The 12,681-nt window shown below is 47.1% G+C and overlaps 1 protein-coding gene across 3 annotated transcripts in view; it reads right to left on the reverse strand.

The window, feature by feature from the left end:
* Positions 1-2,438: 2,438 nt before the first annotated feature.
* The window catches only part of SLC35F4 (solute carrier family 35 member F4), a 113,307-nt gene continuing 103,064 nt past the window's right edge, over positions 2,439-12,681 (reverse strand). For all 3 annotated transcript variants that reach the window (XM_048307374.1, XM_048307376.1, XM_048307375.1), the window contains 5 exons: positions 12,319-12,538; positions 6,741-6,866; positions 5,392-5,584; positions 3,991-4,080; positions 2,439-2,911 (listed from right to left, as the gene is read on the reverse strand). In XM_048307374.1, coding sequence (XP_048163331.1) covers positions 2,670-2,911; positions 3,991-4,080; positions 5,392-5,584; positions 6,741-6,866; positions 12,319-12,538 — 871 coding nt within the window. In that variant the 3' untranslated portion in view covers positions 2,439-2,669. The remainder of the gene's footprint in view (positions 2,912-3,990; positions 4,081-5,391; positions 5,585-6,740; positions 6,867-12,318; positions 12,539-12,681) is intronic.

Here is a 12,681-nt window from a genome sequence, read left to right on the forward strand (position 1 = left end):
GTGAACAGGCTGTTGTTTATCCTGCTTGCAGCACATTCAGGCAGCGACAGTGTGAACAAACGGGTCAGCAAAGAGAGGAAAATAACCCAGCACGGCTCCCCTGGATGGGATACAAACTTCTGTGGCTGATAGAGCTTGTTATTACACATCTGTAAGGTCAAGAAACACGGCTTGTTCCTCCCTCTGCTCCTTGTCGCCGGCATTGACAGGGGGCATTCATCTTATCTCAGCCCAGGCTGGGGACATGGGTGGTGCTGATAACACCGTCCTGCTGCGGGCTCGCTGAGCCCTCCAGAGAGGGCAGGCAGTGCTGGGGATGCTCGGGGAGGGTTATTCACAGCACGTTTTGTTTTCCTTCCAGTGATAAGGAGAATCTGGTAACGCAGCTGCCAGGTCAAAAGCGGCACTTTCCTTGGGAGACGGTGCCACAGAAATGGAACCTCACATTGGTGGGGAGGGCAGAAGGGAGTCACTTGATGGGGGTCATTATTGGTTTGCCGTTCCTCTGATGGATCACAAACAGCATCAGGCCAAAGAGCCCCCGTTTGTTGTCTGATTTCTGGGGTTTGATGGGTTTTTCTCCAGCTGAAAGGCTGAGCTGAGCTCCAGGGAAAACCATTATTTCCATGCTTAATGAGGAATTCAAACTGGAAGTTGGGCAGAGGCTGAATGAGGGGGCTCCAGGTATTGCTGGGGATGATGAGCACCCTCGGAAAGAATCTGGGAGCAGATTGCCCAGAGAAGAAATATTCCCATCCCTGAAAGTGTTCAAGGCCAGGCTGGACGGGGCTTGGATCAACCTGGGACAGTGGAAGGTGTCCCTGCCCATGGCAGGAGTTGGAATGAGATGAGCTTTGAGGTCCTTTCAACCCCAAACCATTCTGTGAACATCAAACCAAAGCAGGGCTGCGCTGCTCAAGCCTTCCTTGCTGGGATTAGAGTCTTTTTAACACCCAGTGCCCCTGGCCATGCAATGTGTCAAGCATTCCATGAAACCTGACTCACACATGAGGATTTCACACGATTTTCCCTGCTGAACTCCCAATGAGGTTCCTTAAAGGATCCAGTCCTGGGCCTGAAGATGCTGCCATGAGGCTGCTTGCCAAAAAAGTACTCATCAATGCATACTGAAAGTTTTGTTTTCCCCATGTGTTCAGCTTGGCAGGAGTTAAAATTTCAGTAAAGTCCCCAAAACGATCTAGCAATTTAAATGAATGTATCAGCTCCAAAACTGTGGGGAGGGGGCAAGCTGCCCTGTGCTGGGTGCTCTCAGCCCATCAGTACCTCCATAATTAACTCTTCTGGAATATTTCTGATGTCTACCTCCTCTCAAAAGCAGCAGACCAGGAGCTGTAAGAGGCTTGTGTGTGTATCCAAACCTTGCAGGTCTGGGTTGAGGGCACAGGGGACAGCTGGTTGGGTTGGTTTCTGCAGCCCTAGCTCTGGAGCCATGTGATGAAAGAACACAAGTTTGTGGGGTTTTTTAACACACACAAGTATTTTGTCTGCTGGGGACAGTTTAGACATGAACATTAAAAGATTAAAAAAACATTCAATAGAAGAGTCAAATAAAAAGAGTCCAATAACTTACTATTTACATGATCTTTTTTCCCAGGCAGAAATACCATCAAAACCCACCCCTACTGGCTGCTAATCAAACTCACAAACTGTGGGCAGGAAAGTCAGCAGAGCTCAGCAACCTGTGATGCTTTCCAGTTGGTTTAATTCTTCCTTTAAAAAAAAGGGGGGATAAATGTTTGTCTGCCTATCAAGTGCTCTCAAATAAAGACAGTCTTGAGTGGTCAGTCCCAGGAATGTTGTAAACGAGGCTAAATTACACATCAACAGGCTTAGGGAAGGGATTGGATTTGGCTTTTGACTGACTTTTCCACAGCGGAGGTTAAGAAAAATACTCATTTGTCCCGAAGCTCTAGAAAACAGGAAATGGCATTTCCCAGGGACACCGGCGATCCAGGGTGTTCCATCTCTCCTGAGACTTCTGTAGCTCAGCTGGGAGTGCAGCTTTTCTGGGAGAAAATGAGGTAAATAAAGCTACTTTTTGCTTTACTGAAGGCACCCAAACTCCAGCACCACTTCCAGAGAGGTGGTGTTGGAAAGAGGCACAGCTCAGTGTGGTCTGGGAGGGGACGGCTCATGTTTTGCACACCATGGAATATTTATTCTGATAATAATTGGGAATATCAGTGTGAACATCAGTGCCTTTCAGAAAGGAACTCTCCAAAATGCCAGGAGAGGTTTGAAATGCTTTTCCAAAACTGTTACCTTGCTGAAAGGGCACTTTATTGAAAGTAAGTCAAGACGTTAGATTTTGAGATTTAGTTGGAAATATCCAACATTTGTATCCTCCAAAATGACTCTACTTGTGCCAGCAAAGGGAGATAAATGATGTAAACTTATCCATATTTTAAACCCACCAGTTCAGCAAGACAAAAGCTTAAATGTTTATTACAAAAGATTTTATTGTCGTTATTTACACCCGTTCCTTGTTAAGTGTACAAATGTAAACATTTCTTATAGATGTATTTCTCTTATCTTACAGTTCATCCCCTGCTCAGGTTGGATGACATCTTTTTAAGTATACAGGTGGTGAGGAAAGTTAAGCTATATTCACAGAATATACATCTGCGTGCAGGGAGAGTCCTCCAGCCCTACGCCAGCGGGATGGACACTGTCCCGTTGGCTCTGCTCCTGCTCCTCGTGTGGACACTGGATTCTGTCATGTCCTCGGTGTGATCCTCACTCTTCTTCTCCTTCAGGCTGTTGATGAACCTCAGGGTGATCTCGTCCCACTCCTCGGGGAGCAGCATGAGCAGGAACCCGATGCAGATGATGATGGTGGCCCCCAGCCGCACGACGCTGAAGATCATTTTGTGCTTCAACAGGTCCACGGCTGGGAGGAGGAAAACAACAGCATCAAACCTGCAGCAGGATGGATGGCAGCACCAAGGGCAGCCTGGCACATCCCTGGCTGCTAATCAAACCATGGGCTGCACTCTGGTGTCACACTGGCCTTGTGGCTCTCAAATCTCCAGAGGGAGCAGCTCCCTGAGCCCAGGGAACAGCTCTGACCTGACAGTGCAGCACTGGAGGTGCCACATCTCCCCTGTCCCTCACTGCTGTGGGCAGGATTGGAGGAATCCAACCCTGAGGGGGTTGGATTAAGCCTGAAGATGTCCATGGTGAAGGGTCTGTGAGGGAGCTGGAGGGGCCCAGCCGGCAGAAAAGGAGGGTCAGGGGGAACCTTCTTGCTCTCTGCAAGTCCCTGACAGGAGGGGGCAGCCAAGGGGGGATCGGGCTCTGCTCCCAGGGAACAAGGACAGGACAACGGGAAAAGACCTCAGGTTGGACCAGACTGGACATTAGAAAAAAATTCTTCACTGAAAGAGTGGTAGAGCACTGGAACAGAGCAGTGGTGAAGTCACCACCCTAGAAGTGTCCAAAGAATGAGTGGACATGGCACTTCACTTTATGGTTTAGTGGGCACGGTGATGGTTGAAGATTGGACTTGATGATCTTGGAGGTCTTTTCCAACCCTAATTAATCTATGATTCTGTGATTTCTGCTCTGATAGAGAAGGCCCTTTATGGTAACTCTATCTACAACAGGCTGCACCAGCAGAGTGCTTCCTCAGGCGGCAGGGACCAGGGATGGGGAGAAAGCAGCATGTGGGGCAGAGAGCTCCAGGTGCCTCCAGGCCCAGCCTGAGCTCCAGCACCAGCACCCACAGCACACCTGAGCCCTCAGGCAGCCTCCTACAGACATTGTTTCACAGATGCATCCCCCTAAAACCAGATGCGTTCTTGTGCTCAAACCCCCAGAGGGATGAAGCTGAGGAGACTGAGGAGCAGAGACAGAGGCTGTTCGACAGGACTCTGGAGAAAATTTCCACCCAGCAGATTATTTAGGCAATAAACTGCTTTCTGAGTGCCCATGGGCTTATCTTCCCAGCAGCAGTCGTGGCACTGGTACCTGCATTTCCAGGGACGCTGAGCACGGTGCCGATGGAGATCAGGATGGGGTAGGTCAGCACCACCCCAACGTTTACCAGGATATTGAAAGCTACGGAAAAACAGAGAAACAGAGAAAATAATACACCAGAGTGAGACATTTCTCCTCCACCTTGACCCTACAGGTACAATACGTGGCATTAAGTATCCACACCACAACGAGAGAGTTGTCACAAAGTGATTAATTTTTGGTTTTTTCTATATGAGCAGGAAATTAAGGGAAATTCTTCACAGGGGAAAGGGGAGAGCTGTATGGCCTTTCACAAGACTGAGGTTATCACACTCATATTCCATGGCTTTGCCCAGGCTTTAATCAGGTAAAAACAACCTGGCTTGGTTTTTTGGTTTGTTTGTTTGTTTGTTTTTACATGACAGCATTCCCAGAGAGCTCCAATTTCCTTGAAAGATTAAAAAAACTCTTAAAGTTTGCTTAAGTTTCCTTAACCTGTCCTTGAAAGATTAAAAGCAAACTTATGTTTGATCACCCACCACCCAGTCCTGCTGCTGAGTCCCCTGCATAACAGGAACACGAGGCTGCTCCACAAGGTTGTTCCCTCATGGTTGGGTTTATACACTTGGGTGATAAATTATCCCTAATTTTGGTCCCCTAGGAGCTCAGAGGGCAGCTGCAGTTGTGGTTAGAGCAGTTCAAGGCATTCCCAGCAGCTCAGCTGCCAGCCTGGCCACATCTCAGGACTGGATGGGCAATGACATTCTCTTTGCTGCCATTTAATAAATGTGTAGCAAGACAAAAACCTCTTCAATTATGGAGTAACAGAGACTTTACTGAAGGAAAGGCTGTTGTTTTATGTGGAAATTAAAAACGCCCCTGGGTTGAATCCAACAGATACTTTGCTGGCAATTGTGGCTCAGAAAGAGGGAGCCTTATGTGAGCCCTGCCCAGAGCCTGCAGCACCCCCAGAAAGATGTCCCAGCACTGGGAGTCTCCCTGTCAGTGCACAAACATCCCCCAGGAGCTGGCTGGGAACATGCAGACCTTTGAAATGGGATTTACAGCAGCCAAGCTGTGCCAGAGACAGGGGCATTGGTGTGGAACTGCAGTAGGGATGAAAAAATGGGCAATTAGTACGGCTGCTTCATGTTTACTCCCTGCTATTACTGTTAATTATTAAATATTATTAATTATAACTATGCTTACATATCAATTATTAATTATATATCAATTAATAGTAATGTTTCATAAAGTGTAATGAAAAATACGAATCATTTCTAAGGAGCACCAGTTTGCACTGGGACCAGAATTAATCTGTGAGAGAGCTCTGCTGCTTAAGGGGACAGGGGGAAATTGCTTGTGCCCGAGGCTAGTTTTGCAGAAAAATAAATACATTTTTTTATCACCTACCTAACCAGAGACCAGCTACTCCACACAGGTAACCCCACGGCACAGCAGAGAAGGGGTACCAGTACTCCACTTTTGTGAAGTACAGGATGATGGGGGTGATGGAGATGAAGATGAAGTTGAAGAAGCCCAGGGTAGACACGAAATGAGCCGCTTCCCCGAAGTTAGCACTCCCAAGAAACATCTTGAACAAAACCTGGAGATGAGAGGAGAGAGGAGAGGTTTAGACTTCATACCTATCACGGAAGCACTCCATTTCCTTGGGGAGAGTGGAGCAAAGCACAATATGCCACAGCCTGGCCCTTTTCCTGCACAAGAGTTCTGCAAGGGGATCTTTGGTCAGATTTGTGCCCTTTCCTGTGTTTTAGCAACGTGTCTTTACCACGGGGATGGCTGAGTCTGCATAACCCCAAATGCCACGAGAAACAAGTGCAGAAGAACCCAGGAAAAACCAAGAATAAACCAAGGACCCAAGGACACACCATTCATGCAACAAATGTAGAGGATTTGGGCTGAGTGTGGCACTGTTGGGACTTGGGAGAGGACTCCAGTGACTTCCACAGCATGACCCTGCTTTGAGAGGAAAACCAGCCAGGAGGGGCTCACTCTGTGAGAACTTGTCCTCTATGAGCCTAAATTCATGAACTTTGAGTGACTTGTGAATGGCCACAATGAATTTATGAGTGAGATGAGCAAAGTCCAAAACTGTGAGGGCAGCTTCTGATCCTCACTCCAAACTCACTCCAAACTTTACACACGCAGCTGAAAATAAACACAGCTACACTCAGCCCAACCTGTTCCTGAGACACATCCCTGCCTTTTCCATCCCTCACCTTCCAGAGCAGCCACTTCTTCCAAGCAGAGGTGTCTCTAATGAATTGCCTGTGCCAGGCTCACACCAGGGCTCAGAGCCCAGCATGTGCCAGGGAGCTGCAGTGCAGGCCTGGGATGAGTTGGCCATCCCTGCCCAAGGAAAGCAGCATTTCCCTGGCTCTCCTCCCTGCTGCACATGGAAAGCCCCTTTGAAACCACCCTTTGAAAGCCCCTTTGAAAAGTGCTGATAAACTTCACTGGCATGATTAAAAAATGACCTTAAACTCCTCGTGGCATGGCAGTGGAGATTTCATTAAAGACTCATCAAGAAAAGCCATTCTGGGTAATTGGCAGGTGACAACTAATTACCCTCATGGTAGACTTCCTGACATTGTGACATCGCCTGGTCACAACACGAATGATGCAGGAGTGACGAACAGAATAAAACATTGATTTCACAGCGATTCTCCTTGTACTTGTGTCTTTTCAACAGCCAGTGGTAATGAATTTAGGAGTGCCAAGAAACAGTTGTGACCTACCTTATACAATGCAGACGTGGAGGCTGATCCCACAGCGTAGGCCACCCCGATAATTGAATCACCCTGGAAACCATCAGCATATGCCATCATGACAATTCCTGTGATTGCCATTATTGCTGCCACTATCTGCACAGACAAAGCAAAGCAATGTAAAGCTGAGATCATCACTGGGAGGGGCTCCTCACCAGCGTCACTACCCACTGGCTCTGACTTGGAGCTTTCTTGTTTTCCCTTAAATGGGAAAGATCGTGGGAGAGATGTAACGCATAATGAAAGTGTGTGCACTGATAAGGAAATGGACCTATCACTGCAAATTCTGCTGGGGCCTACTGACAGAACATCCATCATTATGTACTTTGTCAGCTGAACCTCCACCTTGGAGAGGCAACTGCAAGATCAAGAAATTTTAAGACAGACTGTGCTGCACAACAAGAGAAATACTTAGCAATGCCACCAATTTGACTTGAAATGCAAACATTAGATGGCCAAACATCCTGGAAATTTAGTCCAGAGGAATGAGCCCTGTATTTTGGAATAGCAGGGTACCACCGGGAACTCTTCCAGATGTTTTGGCCATGCCCTGCCATCTTTTTTTGGACAGACATGACCAGATTTCTTCATGAAGCCTTTACCTTTGTGCTTAGGTTTTTGGTCTCTTTTGAAAACCCCAGAGAAAGCATCTAAGGAGCTTCAAAGAAAAAGAACAGGAATCATTAACTACAGAGTATCTGAAATCCTGGGTCTTGACTCCAAGAACCTTAAGGAAGTGGTGGAGAGCCCAAAGTGTTTTATTCTTTAAAAAACTCCCCCTCTCCACCTAATTGCCCTCAGCAGGTAAATGTGGAGTGTGAATTTCAAAGACACTGAATACCCAACTTCCATGGAGTGCAGAGGAAAAGGTGTCTCCTGAGCCAGCGCACAATTCCTGAGCCAACGCCATGACATGGGCGCTTCTCTTCTTGAAAACATCACTGAACTTCATTGAAGGAATATTTAGTCCTAGATAAATCTAAGCTTCAGCCCACAGACTTCAAAGGCATCTTGATCCAAACATGTGCCCTCCTGCAGAGCAGCCTGACTCTCAGAGCTCACAGTTTTACCAAGAGTCCCAGAAAAACCACTGATACTAATCCCAAGCAGATGTGAGCCAGACTGAGGCATTAAGCACAAAAAGTCCCACAAAATAACTTCAGCAGAGCCAGTCAGTAGAGTAAAACTGTTTTTCAAGGGACGCACCGGACAGGGACACATGACAGACTCAGGTGAAGGTGTTCCCACACAGGAGACAATGGGGAACCCAGAATTAACTCCCAGGGCAGGGCTAATCTGAGACTCCAGGTAAAAATGTCAGTGCTCCTAAATCCCTTAGGTATCCAGGCCAACATCTTCCCAGGAAAACTCATTTCCTGGGGGCAGCTTTAAGTCCTTCCCCCTCACCATCAGCCCTATTTCACCAGTCCTTGAGGCACACAGGTGCCCCCTCACATGGCAGTGGCTGTGCCAAAGGCAGAGTCACAAACCCCACTGCAAGTCTATATCCCACATTACTTACATGTGGAACACCCCAGCTCCAAGATACAGGTGAACAAAGCTGCCACCTAAACCTGAAGGTATCACTGATAGCTCCAAATTCACCATGAAATGGCAGCTGAAATCCAGATCCCCCAATGCTGTGGGCTGGAGGCACCTCCCAGTGGTGTGATGAGATCTGGGAGGGCTTTAGCAAAAGGGGACCAGGAGGTTTCCCCCTCCTCCTTCCCAGGATAACACATTCCAGCAGTTGGGCCATCCTGGGAGACACCACAGAAGTCCCAGCCTCGAAGCAATGCCAAATGACAGCCAGGACCCCTCGGACATCCACAGCCTCTCCTCTCAGTGCCCAGAAACACCCCCTGCCCTGCCAGACTGCCTGGCTGGATCACCTCAGGCTGCACCACACGTCCTGCCCGGCACAGAAATTCAGGATTTCAGCTGTCAGCTGGAGTACTTCCAGCAGTGTGTCTGTCTCAGAAGGCAAAACAGAAGAGCCCAATGTAGTAATCCCCTTCTTCCAAGGGCAAGGATGGAGATTTAACTCTTGGTGCACTCACTGCTCACTCATTTCCTTGTGTCAGTGAAAATGAGTAGATCCATCATCCCCTTTCTTCCTGCCATGAAAAACTCATTCCCAGTCTGTCTACACCAATTTTAGAGAGCCAGTTTCCTAATTTAATCAAGTACTTATAAAGCCAATCACTTTTTTGTCCCTGAAGCAACTAAAATGATGGACACATGTGGAGCAACAACACCTCCTGAGACCTAAGTAAGACCTGAAACTGAAAACAGCAAAAACATTATTTAAATTTCATGCTCAAGGCTCCTCCTGCACGTTACATACCAGGGCATCAGCACAGCTGACCTGTGCCTGCCTCAGGTGCTGGCTTTAGAAACCTGAGCTCACATCTGGGCACTGCTCTGTGCTGACAAGCAGCAGCAAGGTCACAGGGAAGCAAAGGTGGCTGTCAGCTCATTAAACAAGGCTTTTAATTAATGGAAGAGTGTAGAAACTTTCTTTTGGAGCCTCCTAGGTATGGAATGAAATTAGCTTGCCTCTTTTATTTTTTTCCCTGAAAGAGAACAAGACCAACCAATGGTTTATCAGAAACTTTTTTAACATTTGGAGCACAGTAGAAAACAAGGTGCTGTAGTAGAGAATCCCAGAATCCCAGAATGGTTTGGGTTGGAAGGGAATTTAAAGATCATCCAGGTCCACCTTCCACTATCCCAGGCTGCTCCAAGCCCCATCCAACTTTGCCTTGAACACCTTCAAGGATGGGAAGAGAACTTTCTCCAGGCAAAATTCAACATTTTCAGGGGAGAAAAATGTCCCCAAACTACCTAAAAAAATTTGATTCAACTCCACAGATGAAGCCCAACCAAGGGCTTAAATATGCAAACACATAAGCATGTGTCTAAATCTAAGCAGCAAAAGCCAGCAGAACTACTCAAATACATAAAGTCTTTTAAATATTTGTGCTTGCTGTGTTCCAAAGCTGTCAGGACTTCCCAACGTGTAACAGAGGCACTTTATTAATGTGAGAGAGAGATGTCCAGAAGTGTCCAAGCAAAGGTCAGGGTGCAGGCAGGGATTGTGCTGTGTGTCCTTGCCCAGGGCAGGAGGTACTGCAAGGTACCTAAGCTCTGCCTGCACTACTTTTATGGATAAATAGAACCAGAGGATCGTTAAAGTTGGAAAAGACCTCATTGAGTCCAACCCTAACACTGCCAGATCCACCACTAAACCATGTCCCCAGGCATCACATGTACACATTTTCTGCACACTTCCAGGGTTGGTGACTCTACCTGGGCAGCCTGTTCCAGTGCCTGATCACCATTTCTGTAAAGAAATCTTTCCTAATACCCAACCTAAACCTCCCCTGGTGTTTTTCTCTCACGGTGTGGGTGCTACAGCTTCACCACTGAGGGCACGTGCCTGTCCCTGCAGAGCATACACTCTGGGTACCTCAAACGCAGCCACAAGCACCTGAAACTTGGTGGGGAACCCTTCTGCAGTTTTCACTGCTCCCACAGGTGGGATTGTGCCATTCCACAGGGTGGCCAGCAACACAGGCTTGTCTTTAGACGTGGAACCTAAAAATCCAGCCTTGCAGCCCGGCTGGCAGCTGAGCAGGAGTGGTGCCAGGAGATCAGAGGGATGTCCGGCAGCTCCCACATGCCCGTGGGCATCCATGGCCAGTTTGGGGACTGCTGCAGCCACACTGGGCACACAAGGAGCTGGGAATGTGCTGCAGAGCCACTGCTGTCCCAGGCACTGGAGCATCCCCACCTCGATGTGCCCGACGGCTCCGGAGCTCTGGAAGAGCTGCTGGGAGCTGAGCTCCTTGGAAAAGCTGGTTGAGCTCCCGGGTGCAGAGTGCTTCTGCAAAAACATGGCTCAGGGTATAGGATTAAACCTGTATTTCTTTTCATGTCCTCACTGTCCAAATAACCCAATTCCTGCTGCTCTCCGAGGCACTGCGGGCGAGAGCAGCTGAGGCATTCAGAGCACAAAAAGCTGGGTTTGTGCTGCTCTGTCGTATTTTAGCTCTCAAACTCTCTCCTGCGTGGTTATTAACATCATTAAGTGTTATTCTGTCAGGAGAGCTGCTGGAAAACGCTGTGAATTACCTCTCCAGCAATGGGCATGCAGGCTCTGCCAGTGAGCAGCGAAATCCAGTTTACGTGCAGGATTTGCTGCTCACTTTTCCTGCCAGGTTTTTCCTGTGTGAACCCCACAGTGTTTACAGCACTAATACTAATGCATATTTATGGCAACCTTTTTTTAGTCAGTGAAAAATAAATAATAACTGAAAATAGCTTTTATTTCTAGATTTCTTCAACAGAGCAGGCTAGGAGAATACAAGAGCTATGCTTGCTCTCCCAGGAAGATGTTGCTTTGAGACAAAAATTAGCTTAAAGGGTACCAAATTTTCAATTTTTTCAGCTGGAACCTGAGATGATCAAGGGGCAGAGGGGGGTAGTTGTTCCTGTTACTTCTGTAGAGGAGAACTGAGGTTTTTAAACCCTGTTTATTCTTTGAGTGAGTCAGTGGGCTGAGCGTGGGTCCCATTCACCTGATGTTTCTGTGTTTTCAGCTGTGTATGAAATAGGCACACAGGTGTCTGGCTTTACCTTCAAGCACTGGTTCACTTCCACGCTTTCCATGGAACTTAAATCCAGCTGCTGGTGGTCCCTTCTGGTCACACCCATCACACCTGGCCCCAACCTGCCCCTAATGAAGGTTCAAGGCTCTCAATAATTCAGTCAGGATTGTGCCCAACACGACCTTGAGCCATTTCAGGGGGGAATTTGCATCAAAGAACTGGCAGAAATCCTCACTACTCCTCATCCAAGGTGTGAAGCCAACAGTTTAAATTGCTGCATGTTGGGAGATTTGTGTATAGAAAATTACAGGGAACAAGTTTGCTTTCCCCAGATCCAGGGGCACATCATTTTGAGTTCTGTTTTAAATTTCTGCAGGGTCCATTTTACTGGCAGCGAGTCCTGTAACACTTCAGTGCAAAACACACCTTCATACAAAACAGCTTTGTTCCTTTTAAAGCAGTTTTGGCCATGCACATGTAAATGTGTGTGTGAAAAGTGACAGAGTAGCACAAGAAAAATACATCACACATTGAAAACAAGGAATAAAACCTGTCTGTCTACCCAAACAAGGAATAAAACTGCTTTGGTTAGAACCTAAGCATTCATCACTAAGTTTAAAAGAAAATGAACTAAACTTCAGCACAGTAAACCAAGACAGAATAGGTTTATAGGAAACTGGAAGTTCTTCTGTTGTAATTCATGAAGTTACACTTGGCTGTAATAGCTCCTTGAAATCCCCACACTGAATTCCCTCTGAAGTTCTGAGGTCTCTAACTGATCCTGAGGTTTAGGCCTGCATTATAAAACTAAATGAGAAACGTTTTCATGGTGTATCTACACCCCAGTGCAGCAGTGCTATGGCAGCACCATGGCTGATGGGTTTAGGTGCAATTATGAAAACATGAGAGAGAGGAAAACGAGGCACGTTCATTACCCTTGCTCCCATGAACCTGTCTTTGAGCACAATCCAAGAAAGCAAGAAGACAAAAGCTTTGTTACAACAGAACAGGGCAGAGACGTCTGTGGCTGTGAGCTTCTTTAAAGCCAGTAAATACAGGTAGTTAGTCAAAGTCCACAGAATAGAAAAGGGAGCAGTCCTTTTAAGAAAGAGTTTCAGCGTCAGACCATCTTCACCAAAAATCCGACTGCATTCCCTACGAAAAGAAAAGAGTTTCAGTCTCAGCCAGGGTTTTCCTTAGCATTCACTCCAGCACAACAAACATTCATTAGGCTTTTATCGCGTTCCTATGCTTTCCCTAACTACTCCACACGCCCAAGAGAATCCATTATTTAATTT

This window comes from Corvus hawaiiensis, chromosome 6, assembly GCF_020740725.1.
Source record: "Corvus hawaiiensis isolate bCorHaw1 chromosome 6, bCorHaw1.pri.cur, whole genome shotgun sequence".
In the NCBI taxonomy this organism is placed as follows: domain Eukaryota; kingdom Metazoa; phylum Chordata; class Aves; order Passeriformes; family Corvidae; genus Corvus; species Corvus hawaiiensis.